Below are 13,280 nucleotides of genomic sequence, written 5' to 3'. Positions count from 1 at the left end.
CACCTACCCCCTCCCACCGGGTCATACAAATGGTTACATTTCAATTACAAACCATGTAGTTCAAGGAGAGTGTTGTTGCAAAAATAAAGGTTGTCATGATAACCCAAACAAAATGTAAATATATGAAAAGGAGTGTTGTTGGTGTTGAGGATTTATGTATTTTTATGAAAATGAAAAGACCTAAGTATGATATCTCATACGACGCAATAATTAAATAAATGGTATTATACTGTATTGAGGTCGATTGTATTCTTGATCATCATGGACATGGGATACTAATTTCTCATAAAGATTGTAAATATATGAAATGTGTTTTTTCTTTCTTTCTTTCCGTTGTTGATGATGAATGTGTGTTTTTATGAAAATTGATAAGCTTACTATGATATCTCTAATACAAAGCAATGAAAGAATGTAATCATACTGCAGTAAGAGATCTCTTCTTCTCCGAGTGTTGTCATGGAGATGAGATGCTAATTTCTCATAAAGATTGTAAATATATAAAATGTTTTTTTTTTTTCTTTCTCTAGTTGAGGATGAATGTGTTTTTAATGAAAATTAATAAGCCTTACAAAGCAGTGAAAGAATGTAATCATACTGCAGTAAGAGATCTCTTCTTCTCTGAGTGTTGTCATGGAGATGAGATGCTAATTGCTTCTCCTCCCGTTTCCATGATCTTGTAGCCATCCGAGGGACCGGAGGATACTACATGTTTGAGGATGTGGGCGATGAAGATGAACTCAGTGACCTGGAAGCAGAAGGAGATCCGTCCAGCCCCAAGAATCCACTTCAGGTGAGAACGGGTCGGAGAAGAGAATGATTGAAAGTAGGAAGAAGAAGAGGAGGAGAGGAGGATTCCTTTTTAACTGTCTGGGGACACATTCTTATGATGATGTTTATTAAGTAGTAGAAAAATCAAGTTTTTGTTTATGTATTATAATTTGGACTAATTCATTTCTGTTTTAACACATACATTCATATTTTACTCCACCTCTCTCTCTCTCTCTCTCTCTCTCTCTCTCTCTCTCTCACTCTCTCCCTCCCTCTCTTGCTCTATCCCTCTCTTGCTCTATTACTCTTGCTCTATATCCCCTGTTTCTTGTCTGTTTCTGTTTGTCTTCTGATGCTCTCTTCTCTCTTTCTCTCTCTCTCTCTCTCTCTCTCTCACTCACTCTCTCCCTCTCTTGCTCTATCACTCTTGCTCTATATCCCCTGTTTCTTGTCTGTTTCTGTTTGTCTTCTGATGCCCTCTTCTCTCTCTCTCTCTCTTTCTCTCTCTCTCTCTCTCTCTCTTTCTCTCTTTCTCTCTCTCTCTCTCTCTCTCTCTCTCTCTCTTCTCCTCTTTCACTCTCTTGTTCATTCTCTCTTACAAAGGAAATATATAATACAATTGAAATAGCAAACACGAATGGCAGTGTATTGACTAACATGGCTCTTTTCGTTGATTTCTATATTTAACTATTTAGCTTGTATTCCATGGCATCGTTGATGACCCCAAGAAAGCAATCCAGATAGACAAAGAACACCAAGCAGCCATTTCAGGGGCTGAGGAGGATGATGATCCTGATGCTGATGCAGGTCGGTTTATTTGGTATTTATTTGTTGTCGTGTTACGCATGTAAATTGATGTTTGCCCCTTCTCTCTCTCCATTTTTTTTTTGTCGCTCTCATTCTCTCTTTCTCTCCCACTCTCTCTTTCTTGCCCACTCTCTCCCTCTCTTTCTCATTCACTCCTTGTCTTCCTTCCTCTCTCTCCCTCTCACCCTCTTACCTTTCCTCTAAAATTCCTCACTATATCCCTTGCTAATGTGTTAGCAATGAATGTACCTGTTACAAATGGAATAATACATTATTTTGAAAAATAAGTTGTAGGCTCATGTATGGGGTAATTCCATTGTATGTTCCAACCGTTATTAGCACAGACATTACTGGAATACAATAGAACTGAAATACATGTATTTTCGGATGTCAAGAACCAGTTATCATGTAGTTCGGTTTACTTTCCCTTTCATACTTTATTTTGTTTTTTGTTTATTTTAAATATTTGTAGATGACATTGTAACTCCTCATCCCCTTCCTTGCTTCCTTCCAAATGTTATGTCAATGTTTGTACCAAAAATGAACAATACTTGCTCCTTAAACATGTATATTCCTTGTCTTTTCATTTTAAAGCTTTTAAATTCGTGATTCATTTCATTGAATGGACAATAGTTTTAACAAAACAAATCCAGTAGTAATGTAAATGTTTATTGTGTGTAGAAGGTAATCCATTTTCTAATCTTCCTGAATGGTGTCTCTCTTTCAGAAATCACATATGAATACTTATGTTTTTATGATTTGCCCTCCATATTATTCATTCCTATCTCCTTTACATATGCTTGAACAAATTGTACTGTTACCCCTATATTTTCTGTGATGAGTTCCTAATTTGTCTATCCTATTTTCTACCTTTCTTTCACTTCTTATGGTGAGTAATATCCCTAAAATACATTTTCAGCAAACATTTGCAAGTTAAAGTTTTTTTTTCCATACTAATCATAAATCAACTCAATATTGTTGCTCTTTTTTCCATTTCAATGTTTTTGTTGTAAATTATACTGCCAAACCTATTTTGATTTTCAAAACATATTCACAACATCCAGTTAGAAAATATGAATGTTACATTTATTGTAATTGTCTATTCATATTGAATAGAATTTGAAGTGTGTCATAATGGTGGAAACTTACAGTACAATCAAGTTTGCTTTTGAATAGCCAATTTACAATTTTAAACAAAGTGTAATCGAACAAAAAAAATTAAAAGAATTCAATGACCTTTATTCTTTTTAATTTTATAAGATTGAATTTTAAGATATTGCTTGCCAATGCACTATTTTTGTTGGAGAAAAAAAAGCTCTGTGCTATGAATAGATTTCATGCTTACAATCCTTAAATTATAACAAATTCCATGAAACATCAATTACTGAGAAAAATGTGCACTGCTTGTGCTTAAGCAAAACAATTATTTCATTAAATTCTTTGCTGGAAGACAATGAATATGCTTCTTTACCCCCAAAAGAACAGATAAATCCCCCCCCCCCCCCAAGGAAATCTAGTCAAGCATAATGTATTTCTATAGTTCATGAGTTGTATTTATAATTTGCACTAATCATGATGGAGATAGATTATCCTAGAAATTAGATGGATGAAAACAAAATATTATGATTTAAAAAAAAAAAAAAAGTTTTTTTTTTAAATTTCTAATTTGTAAATGTAATCAGAATGGAAGGAGAGACTGTAAATGCATGAGCTTCATTTTCATAATCACAACCAGCCACTCATTGATTTCATTTATGGTGTTCTTTTGATTAAAGAGAAAAAAGCAATGTGGGTTTTTGGAGGATGTGTATGAATAACATCTTTCATGCTAACTTATGCTATGGTCACATTAGCAAAAAGTTGCCTGCTCGGCGGCCGAGCGGCGAGTTTTTAACCAATTCTGCCCGGCGGCTGCCCGGCCACCGAGCGGCGGCCGCCCAGGCACCGCTCGTTTTTAGGGCATCGCCCGGTCGCCGCTGAAGTTTTAGCGCGGAGTTAAAATTTGGCCGGCGCCTGCTAACTTTTCACTCGCCGCCCAAAATACGCCCGGTGCCTGGGCGGTCGCCGCCCGGGCACCGACCTAATCGCTGGGCGATGCCTAATTCCAGCAGCGACCGAGCAGGCTACTGATCGGTCGGTCGCTGCTCTGATTTGTGACCATAGCTTAAGGCCCTAATAGCATGAAATCTTTTGATTAGAGTAAATTAGAACCTGAAAACCAAGATTGATTTATTAGCATAGGAAATATTTCGTGTGCATGCTATTTGATGCAAAACTTACATAATCACTAAAGCAGGTGAATAAAATAAGCATTATGATGTAGATTTCTGTTTTTTGTCATACCCTTTTTTTTAATTATATTTGCAATGAGTAGTAATCAAACATGGTAAGTTTAAAAAATGTTATCAGTGGTAGTAAATTTCTCTTATCCTATAATGAGACAATACAGCGTACCTTTGCAGTTTAAAGCTAGCATGATCTGCAAGCATGACCTAATTATAGCTTTACATCTTTCCCTCCGAGTTGTTTGCTATTGCACTGCTCTTTAAACAAAAGAATGCTTTTTGCTGTAGTACATAGTTTGCAGTTTGCATGGAGGTAATGAAAGGGACATACAAATTTGACATAAGTCATAGTAATCTTGGTTCTTGACTCTATCAACAAATGAATCTGTTGGGTTGAAGATTTAACATACAGGTACATGTATGTGGGTTGTGTATTCAATGTTCATGTGTTCAGGTGAATTTTTATCACACATCAGAACCACAGACCAAATAATTATTTTAATTTGATAAACAGATGTCAACAGGCTCAACTATTGATTTACTAAACTTAAACTTAAAATAAGATAATATAGTAGCATCTATACTCAGCTCATTTTGTTTCTATAGTATGTAATGAAAATTAAAATAAATTTATATTTTATTGTATGCGGGACATCTGAGAGGATAAATGGGACCAAAATATTTTTAAAAAATCAGTATGAAAAGAGTTTGATATGATGCAAATAACTGATACATTGATAGAGCATAAAAGTGATGATGTTTTAAGAGACCAAGATGGCATTTTGTGTTTCAGTTCCTTGAATGAAATAAGCATTTGAATGTTGAAAAGCCTTTTTCTTGCCAAGGCAACTAAAGAATGGAATTTTTTTTGTAACTTATTTTTACCTTGACATATCAGGCTATGTACAATATATCCTTCTTTCACAGCACATATTATCTAAAGTACTTCACAATTTATTTCTTAACTTTGTCTTCCTTGAATCAAAGACTTTTTGATTTTATTGATATTGGCATTTCATGTTTTTATTTGGTACGTGTATGTGCCATTCTTACTTCTAAAGACCTATATGAACAACTTTGCAAGAATAACATTTTTCAGTTGATACATTTTCCTCCTGCCGTCTTGAGAGTATTATCGTTTTATCCTTATTATAATTTCATTATCATTGTTATTTTATTCATATATTATTATTAATTTCACTATAATTGTTATTCTATTCATATATTATTATTATTTCCATTGTTGTTATCATAAATATTATAGATAATATTATAAGCTTGTTCACACATGTTTGTGTTTTGTTTGAAAATCTCATTGATAGCAACTATATGCTGTTACTAAGTTACTGACCCATCACACAAACTGAAATACAGCAAAAAGTGCATAAAAATGCATGGAAACATAACTTACATCTCTTCATGTGTTTACTTACAGAATGTAAACCCATATTTTTATGGAAGACAAAGTTTTACTCATATTGTTTTTGTAATGTTCATTTGTTTCTAAATATATTAATTCTTTCCATTTCTACTTTGGTTTCATACACAGTGTCATATTCGACAGCTATCAGTGGTGATGGAGGCGATAAACGTAAGACTTTGAAAACTATTTTAGGTCGAGTAGAAAGAAAAATTGTCATAATTAATTTATGTTGCAAGGTGTTTCCTACAGTGTACATGTAATGTACATATATGTAGAACTTATCAATCTCTATTAATAAAGATGTAGACCAATGATACATTCTATCCTTTCCTTTTTTATTCTATCCCTGGAGTTGTTGTTGTTTTTCTCCCAAGACATATGAAAGCAATATTTGTTTTTCTTTCTGGATCCATTGACTATAAAAAGATGCATCATGTAAAATGTACTGATGTGAAACATTAAAACCGTTGTCTTTTGTATCCTGTATGGCAAAAATAATGGTTTTAAATGGTTGATTTGTTTGTATCTTGTAGATGGTAAACGCAGTATAGAGGAGGCCCAAGATGAAGATGATGGGAGTCTCAGGGGAAGTGATGCTGATGATATCGAGATGGAACAAGATGAAGAACCTGAAGGTAGGATGAAATGCAGTCGTGTATTCTCTCAAGAAATTAAAGCTAAATTCTTGCTTTACCCTTTTAGGACAGAGAGAATTACACACATTCTCTCAAGAGTTTCAGTGTGTACTACATGTACATCGCAATTCACTTAAATCACAATTACCAATCAATGTGTTTACAAACGTTGCACACAGCTTAATTTGTTGCCCCTTTGAAAATTACTCAGAACTTGCAGCGAGATGTAGGAAAGTGTTCAGTCATGGTTCGGATGAGAAATGTTCCTTGCAAGACTGTTTTTCTGAAGTTATCGGACATTAGCAAAAACCCACTGGTCTTTAATACAGTAAAGTCCACTCCCGGTTAACAATAATATCTGTAAATAGGTAAATAACCAAATAGTGTTAAATTTGCAATAAAACCCACAAAAATTTCTTTTAATCCTAACTTGACTGGTTTGAGATCTGTACATAATTGTCCATTTTGTACACGTTTGGTCCTGCCAGTTGACATCTACAATGTAGTGCTGCTTGAAAGAATCTTGTATAGCAGTTTTCAACTTTTACATAGGCTTGTAAGCATCCAGGTATCCGTTTTGCAATCAATGCAAGCAAATTATCTCTTATACGAAAGGTGTTGTCTTTCTTTTTTTTCACTTACAGTAAATGCATTATATGAACTTGTTCCTTATAAGTGTTCCTTTTATATACTCTATATGTTTTAAATTTGTTAAAGTGTATTACATTCATGTTGGAAGAAAGACAAATAATCTTGAAACTTTGAAACTTGAATTTGAAGGTGTCGTTGGAAAGATAAAGAGCACCCTCGCCCTGACGTGGCTGATCTTCCTACGTTCTGTGGACACAGTCATAAACTTCTTGGACGCCATCTCAAAGGAGTACCGCTACGTGGCTAAAGAATTGAAGAAGCTCACCACAGAGGGCAAACGAAAGAGAGCTTTGAAGGTTAAAGTTAGAAATATTTATGGAAATTCCCTACCAGCTTTAGTCCCCTTATAGAGCCAACTTTGGACTGCCTCAGTTGACTTATGACATATATAAAATATTTATGTATAATAATGATGATAATAATAATAGTAACATTCATATAGCAAATAATTCCAATTTTTCTAAGCGCTATACTATTATTGAGCCAAATCCCCAAAGTCAAGTATTTCCCTTAGCTTGAAAAGTGTCCAGTTCCTGTACAGTCCATTCTATCATTCTGAGAAGAGCTTTGCATTTCCCTGTTGACATACATATCACAGGCTTAAAGTGTGTGCTATATCTCCCATGAAAGCACCCTTAACTTAATCATTTAGTAAAGAATGTCAGAAGGTCATTACAAATCATATTTGATTAGGTTGTGTTTTTGTAAAACTTATAAAATATTTTTTTTTTTTTTCCTTTCACAGAAGCATAAACATTTTGCAGAGCTCCAAGACATGTCCGGGAGGGAAAGTGGGAAAGAAGAAGAAATAAAGACGGAAGAAACGAAAGCGGGAGCAGACGAGAAGAAGGAGGAGGAGGATGGTGCAAGAGGAAGCCCTGCTGATGAGAATGGATCCCCTCTCAGGGATACCAGGTAACGTAAAAACAAATGAGTGGGACTGTAGAAGTTGTGGTAGGAGGCAGGCATTAAAGTACATTGTTGTAAAGGGACACAAAAGCAAGTGTGTGGAACTGCAGAACCAAACGGTCTTGTAAAGCCGCTTTAGCCTTAAAATAAATAGCTTTGACTAATATCGCATGTTGCAGCGGAATGATTTGAAAGTTATATCATGTGTTCGGCATATGCATTTTTTTTTAAAGAAGAAGAAATTAACTGTTTTCTGTAAACTTTGCATTGGCTTGCAATGTAATACTTATGCAGCCTTGTTGTATACTGTGCAGTGAAGATGGGACTTTCTGGTGCAAACTATTAATTTATTATTTCTGCAGATACATACATGTACAATGTTGATGTAAAGCTGTTTGTTTTGTTTGTGAATTTAGTGCCCTGGGTTTAGGTTAAAACCTGTGCATATTTAAAATATAACATGTTGCGTAAAGTTTTTCGATATTTGTGGCTTGCTTAAGGATTGTGTATTTTCTGTGTATATGTATTTCGTGTTTTATTTGTGTGTTTGTGTGATTGGGCAAGCTGTTTTGTTCTTAAATGTCCTCACATCTTTTTAAAATGTATCCTATTTGTATCCTCTCATATGCAGAGAGAAGTAAAAAGAATCAATAATTTATTGAAGAAATTACAAGCTCTGATTAATCCTATTAATATTGTTGAATTATGATGTAATGAAGTTGCAACTACTACAGTGTACCTCTTTAGAATGTAAGGTTCATACCCCCCAAACAGTTTCCCTTGATGCTTATTTATGACAAGAACAAGGAAATAAAAACACTGTCTTGTAATATTAACAAAGGATTGAATGGTTTGGGGGTTGGGATGGGTTACCTAACATGTGCATATATTAACTCAGGTCACAGGCATTGTGCTTTAGGTACATTTCACCAATGACTATTAACACTTTAATATTTAAAAAACAAGAGTCAGTAGTGCCCCCCCCCACCAGAATCCTTTCCCCCACCAGAATCCTTTCCAAACATATTCACCATTTCCTAGGAATATCTTCTGGCATTTCATGGGATGCATATTTCTATTTGCTGTATTCTTTAGAAATATAATTTGGATTATATTTTATGCTTACTAATACTCTATCCACATAAATCGTGGACCATTTTGTTTTCTATTCTTTCTTCTATATCTTTGTTCGTCATGTTTTACATGACGTGTGAATTTGTTATATGTATTTGTTTTATCACAGACTTGGTTTATGTTTTATGTGTAATGAAAAGGGTTGGAAGGATTTAATCTAAACATAAATCACAATGGGAAAAAAATTGACAATTTGTTATCATACTGGGTAGCAATTTGAGGCAGCATAACTTCTGCCTTAACACTGTTATTTTCTTATTTTTTCAAATTAATTTTCAGTCTTACGACTCTCATAGCAAACTTTTAGAAGTAATATTTCAGGAAGTTTCAAGCAAAAATATTTCCTTGTTTTGTTATTTACTTTTTAATCCTTATTTTATGTGGTAAAATTTGTCATTAAAACAGGTCCATTTTCTTTGATTTATTTGGTATACATGCAATGGTATTATTTGGTATGCTTTTGTTAAAAAAATTATGCTTTCAATGTATTTCTCTTTTCAATCATACATGTCAGGTGAAATAAGTTTTTTGTTTTAACTCTGCCTTATTATTTTGTTTCTTTATTTTGTTGCTGCATGAAAATTTGTCTTTATTTTCTTGCTGGCTGTCTATCCTTGCTGCCACACCCCACCTTAAACTCTCCTGTTCTAATCTGCCACGCCCCTAACTCCACACCCCCTTCCCCCTCTGTCCCCCCTCCCCCTTCTTGCATGGCTTGCAGAGTAACCATCGATCCCGAGCCTACATCCCAACTGACCTTTGAGAGGTACATGCAGAGGTGAGAGTTCATCGTCATAGTAATGCTGCATTGTATCCAGAGTTATCTACAAACCTGTTTTTAAATTTTTTAAATACAAAACTGGGCTGTTCGATTTCAAAAGTTTTCCTCACAATCCTCACCAAAATTTCTTAGAATGTAAAAGAAGGATGCACATTAAAGTGGAAATGCATGAGGTTGCAATCACTAAGAATCAAATAAATTGCACATTAGCAATACTTCTGCCTTAATAAAGCACAAATTACAATATCTAGTAAAAAATAATAATTAAATAAGGATGAAAAAAGAGGTTGTAATCTTGAAGAATTCTGATACTCCATTTCAATCATTCCTAGGAGAAGAAAGACATGATATTTATTGGGCTGTTGACAATTTCAGTACTGTAAAGAACAAAAACTTCAATTGCAAATATATATCTACACAAATCTGAGAACACAAAAGTTTTGATCACAAAATGTTTGCTATTTGAATAAATATGGCAATATAAGACAACATTGTGAATTTTATCAGAAACTAAGTAACCATAAGAAATATCCATAATTTCTTGAAATACAGTTGTTTGGTGCTGCTTCGTTTTATTTGATGTTTGATATTGGTGTGTTGGTTTGATGTATTAATAAACATTGCTGATGTGTTTGTATCAGTGATGCTATATTTTTTCCTGCTCCATTTGCTCCAGGCTTTCTTTCATAAAAAATAAAGGATTAAAAGAAGGATTAAAATAAAGGATTAACATAAGGGTTGTAAGTGGATTTTAGGATAGTTCCAAGTGACTTTAAAGCTTAAACGAACATGACGATAACAGTGTACTGGCTATTCAACCAGCGTACCTGTATGACTGATCTTGACTCAAATTGGCCACAACACCAAAGAAAGAAGATTAGCTTTAAAGTTTTAGTAACGGGTCAAGAGTTACATGTATGAAATTGGCCACTGCATTAAATTGAAATTAGAGAAATTGTGGCCAAAGCATGTTTTATTTTAATTGTACCGTAAAAGAATAATTGTTAGGATGTAGTAGAACAGTGATGGTTGATCTCTGTTAATGCATAATTAAGAAATGAGAGGTTGAGTATAACGAATCAATCAATTTAGATATAACGTAGATATAGATGTAAAATTAAAGAGGTAGCAAATTGGAATGTTATACTAATGAGTATTGTGAAACAGCAGTGTTCTATAAGATAGTCACTCTGAACATTTTTTCACTTCAACATTGTTGTAGACCAGTTTAATATCCGATAAATCTCTTTTTTTTACCAACTTCAAACATATTACAGGAAAACTATTTGGCCTGTCCCTTTTTCTTTCTCCTTCAGAGCTGTGTAACTGGTAGGGTAGTGGAGACTTTTTCATGAGCAGTCTAGTAATTGATTATGATTGCAATAATTTTGATTACGATGGAATATTATTAACAACTAACAAACGTTTCTCTCCATCAAATCGTGAGTGAATGGAACAAGTACTTTTGCCAAAATTGATCAAATACAATAGGATTCTACATGCTGGGAAAAAATGTTGTACTTATACAATATTCAAAGACTGTCAAACTTTTCTTTGGGAAGAGGATATAATTTTGGTTGCGGAACAGTGTTGCTAGTGGATGATACGTATGAGTTCTAACGATGCATTAATATTGTCAAATACAGCAACGGCAATGATGAAACCGACAGCACGGCGGAGACCACCTCCAGCGATCAGTTCCGTCGCACCATGATCCGCCCCGTTCGTCTCACGTATGCTGCCCTCTACGCCATAGTCGCTCAATCGCAGCTGGTATGCTACTTCATCATCATTCTCAACCAGCTGCTGTCTGCCAGTCTGCTCTCTCTACCCCTGGTGCTCATCGTCTTCCTCTGGGCTATGCTCTCAGTGCCCCGCCCGACTAAGACTTTCTGGATTACAGTCATCTCCTACACAGAGGTAGGAAAACTCTTCTTTTTGGGGGGTATATACCAGTATTCATTATGACAACAGTATCAGTATTGGTATACTGCTATACCAGCGGGTCAAGCTCGCTATCCATAAGGACCATGATTCATGAGGACCGCTATCCATTATGCGTGACAAAATGAATAGCGATCCCTAATGAATAGCGGCCCTTATAAATAGCAAGCAAACCATAGACAATTTACCTTGCTATTCATAAGGACTGCCATTTATAAGGACCACTATTCATAAGGACCGCTATCCATAATGCGTGACTATAAAATGAATAGCGGTCTGTTTTAAATAGCAAGCAGACCCAATACCGGCATCAGTATACCTACATGTACTTTGGTTTGACATTGTAGGCCTTATTTTTGGACAGTGGAAAAGGAAGACCTTTTTTGTTATATACCAGTATTTGTATTGGTAAGACATGTATCTGTATCAGTATATCCTTTTATGTGGAGCTCACTACTAGTAATCAAATCAAATCATTCTTTATTCTACTGTAAAAGAACATATATAATTTAATGAAAAAATATTTTTGTAAATAGCTAAAAGTGGTGAGATCATTAAAAACACAAAAATGCTTTTTAGATTTGACCCAATGATATGTATACAACACCAAAATACTAACAATAGCTGCAAGCAATTTCAGATAACATTGCTGGATACTGTACACCAAAAAGTTTTGGAAATGAGAATTTCCTGTAAATTCTTTAAGCGATATAGATTTCATGCCACAAAATACGAAAAATAATGATTGATGAAATTTTATGAAAGATGTCTGGTTTTACAGTTCATCATTTAGTGGAACAGTAGCATAAGTAGAATAATGTATTGGCCTGCATCATTTATTTACATTCTAAAGTTCTCTGATATTAAACAGGTAGTTTTCCTTTTGTTTCCTCTGTGTGTTTGTGCATCTGCTCCACAGATCATTGTCATCTTGAAGTACCTGTTCCAGTTCCAGTTTTACCCTTGGAACAGTGCCGTTTCACAGGATCTACACAGTAAGGATCCTCTCTGGTTCCCTCGGATCCTAGGCATTGAGCAGAAGCCCAACTATGCAGTCTTAGACCTGTGTATCTTACTCGCCGTCTTCTTCCATCGCTCCGTCCTTATTGTAAGACCTGTGTCCTCCTAATGATGATAATAGCAGCTTCTTGTCTAGAATTCTTGTCTATTGTTTTCAGAGTTACTTTTCCCTGGTGCTACATTCTCTTTTAATCCCCTCATTCTATATTCTTCTCTATTCCTTCATTCTAGTCTTCTTCCCTTATATTCCTTATGTTCTATGTGATTTGTATTTTATGTATGTATTATTTATTTATTTTATTCATACTTTTTATGCATTTGATATTCTGATATGAATGTCTTAATATTATATATTTTGTATAAGTTGTGTAATTTTATGAAATATGATTCACCTGGATGGAAACTTTCTTCTTTTGTTTTGGGACAATAAATGATATATTCTATTCTATTCTATTCTACTCTATTCTATCAAACCATGACACTATTAGGGCTCCAAAATTATTAGCTGACTGAAAAAAATATATAACGCTGTACACTTCTACATTTGATATTCACTTTCAAAGTTAGACCCAAGGGCTCCAATTCAAAAAGCTACAATTTAACAGCAGAACAAATGTGGGCTGAATGATGAGTTCTCTATTGAAATGGATGTTAATAGTTGTACTTGGTATAACATGATATTTAAGTGGGTTCTTCTGGATTAAACTTAAGGAGTTGTACTTGTATATCATGAGATCTCTTATTTCAGATACAGAAATTAAAACGGTTGTGAGTCTTTTTTTGGTTGTAATTTATAGGTAGTTTTGAGAAAATCGGTCACCATATTTCATTTAGTTGAAGGAGTAAGCATTCACATTCAAAATGTGTTTCTACCCCTACAGAGGCATTGTTTATGGCAAGAGTCTAGGGTGCTACCCGATCTA

General features: G+C 34.5%; 1 protein-coding gene across 6 annotated transcripts in view; it reads left to right on the top strand.

The window, feature by feature from the left end:
- LOC590159 (piezo-type mechanosensitive ion channel component 1) overlaps positions 1–13,280 on the top strand; it is an 88,642-nt gene that overhangs the window by 58,462 nt on the left and 16,900 nt on the right. For 4 of the 6 annotated variants that reach the window (XM_030975751.1, XM_030975755.1, XM_030975752.1 and 1 more), the window contains 9 exons: positions 681–790; positions 1,464–1,575; positions 5,410–5,451; positions 5,817–5,918; positions 6,699–6,865; positions 7,315–7,484; positions 9,334–9,390; positions 11,040–11,313; positions 12,257–12,445. In XM_030975751.1, the coding sequence (XP_030831611.1) occupies positions 681–790; positions 1,464–1,575; positions 5,410–5,451; positions 5,817–5,918; positions 6,699–6,865; positions 7,315–7,484; positions 9,334–9,390; positions 11,040–11,313; positions 12,257–12,445 (1,223 nt within the window). The remainder of the gene's footprint in view (positions 1–680; positions 791–1,463; positions 1,576–5,409; positions 5,452–5,816; positions 5,919–6,698; positions 6,866–7,314; positions 7,485–9,333; positions 9,391–11,039; positions 11,314–12,256; positions 12,446–13,280) is intronic. The other 2 variants (XM_030975754.1, XM_030975756.1) reach the window with 2 other exon arrangements.

Source organism: Strongylocentrotus purpuratus, unplaced genomic scaffold, assembly GCF_000002235.5.
Source record: "Strongylocentrotus purpuratus isolate Spur 01 unplaced genomic scaffold, Spur_5.0 spur5_scaffold_8, whole genome shotgun sequence".
Lineage (NCBI taxonomy): Eukaryota > Metazoa > Echinodermata > Echinoidea > Camarodonta > Strongylocentrotidae > Strongylocentrotus > Strongylocentrotus purpuratus.
Note: the sequence above shows the minus strand (reverse complement) of the source record. Positions and strands in the feature narration are given on the sequence as shown.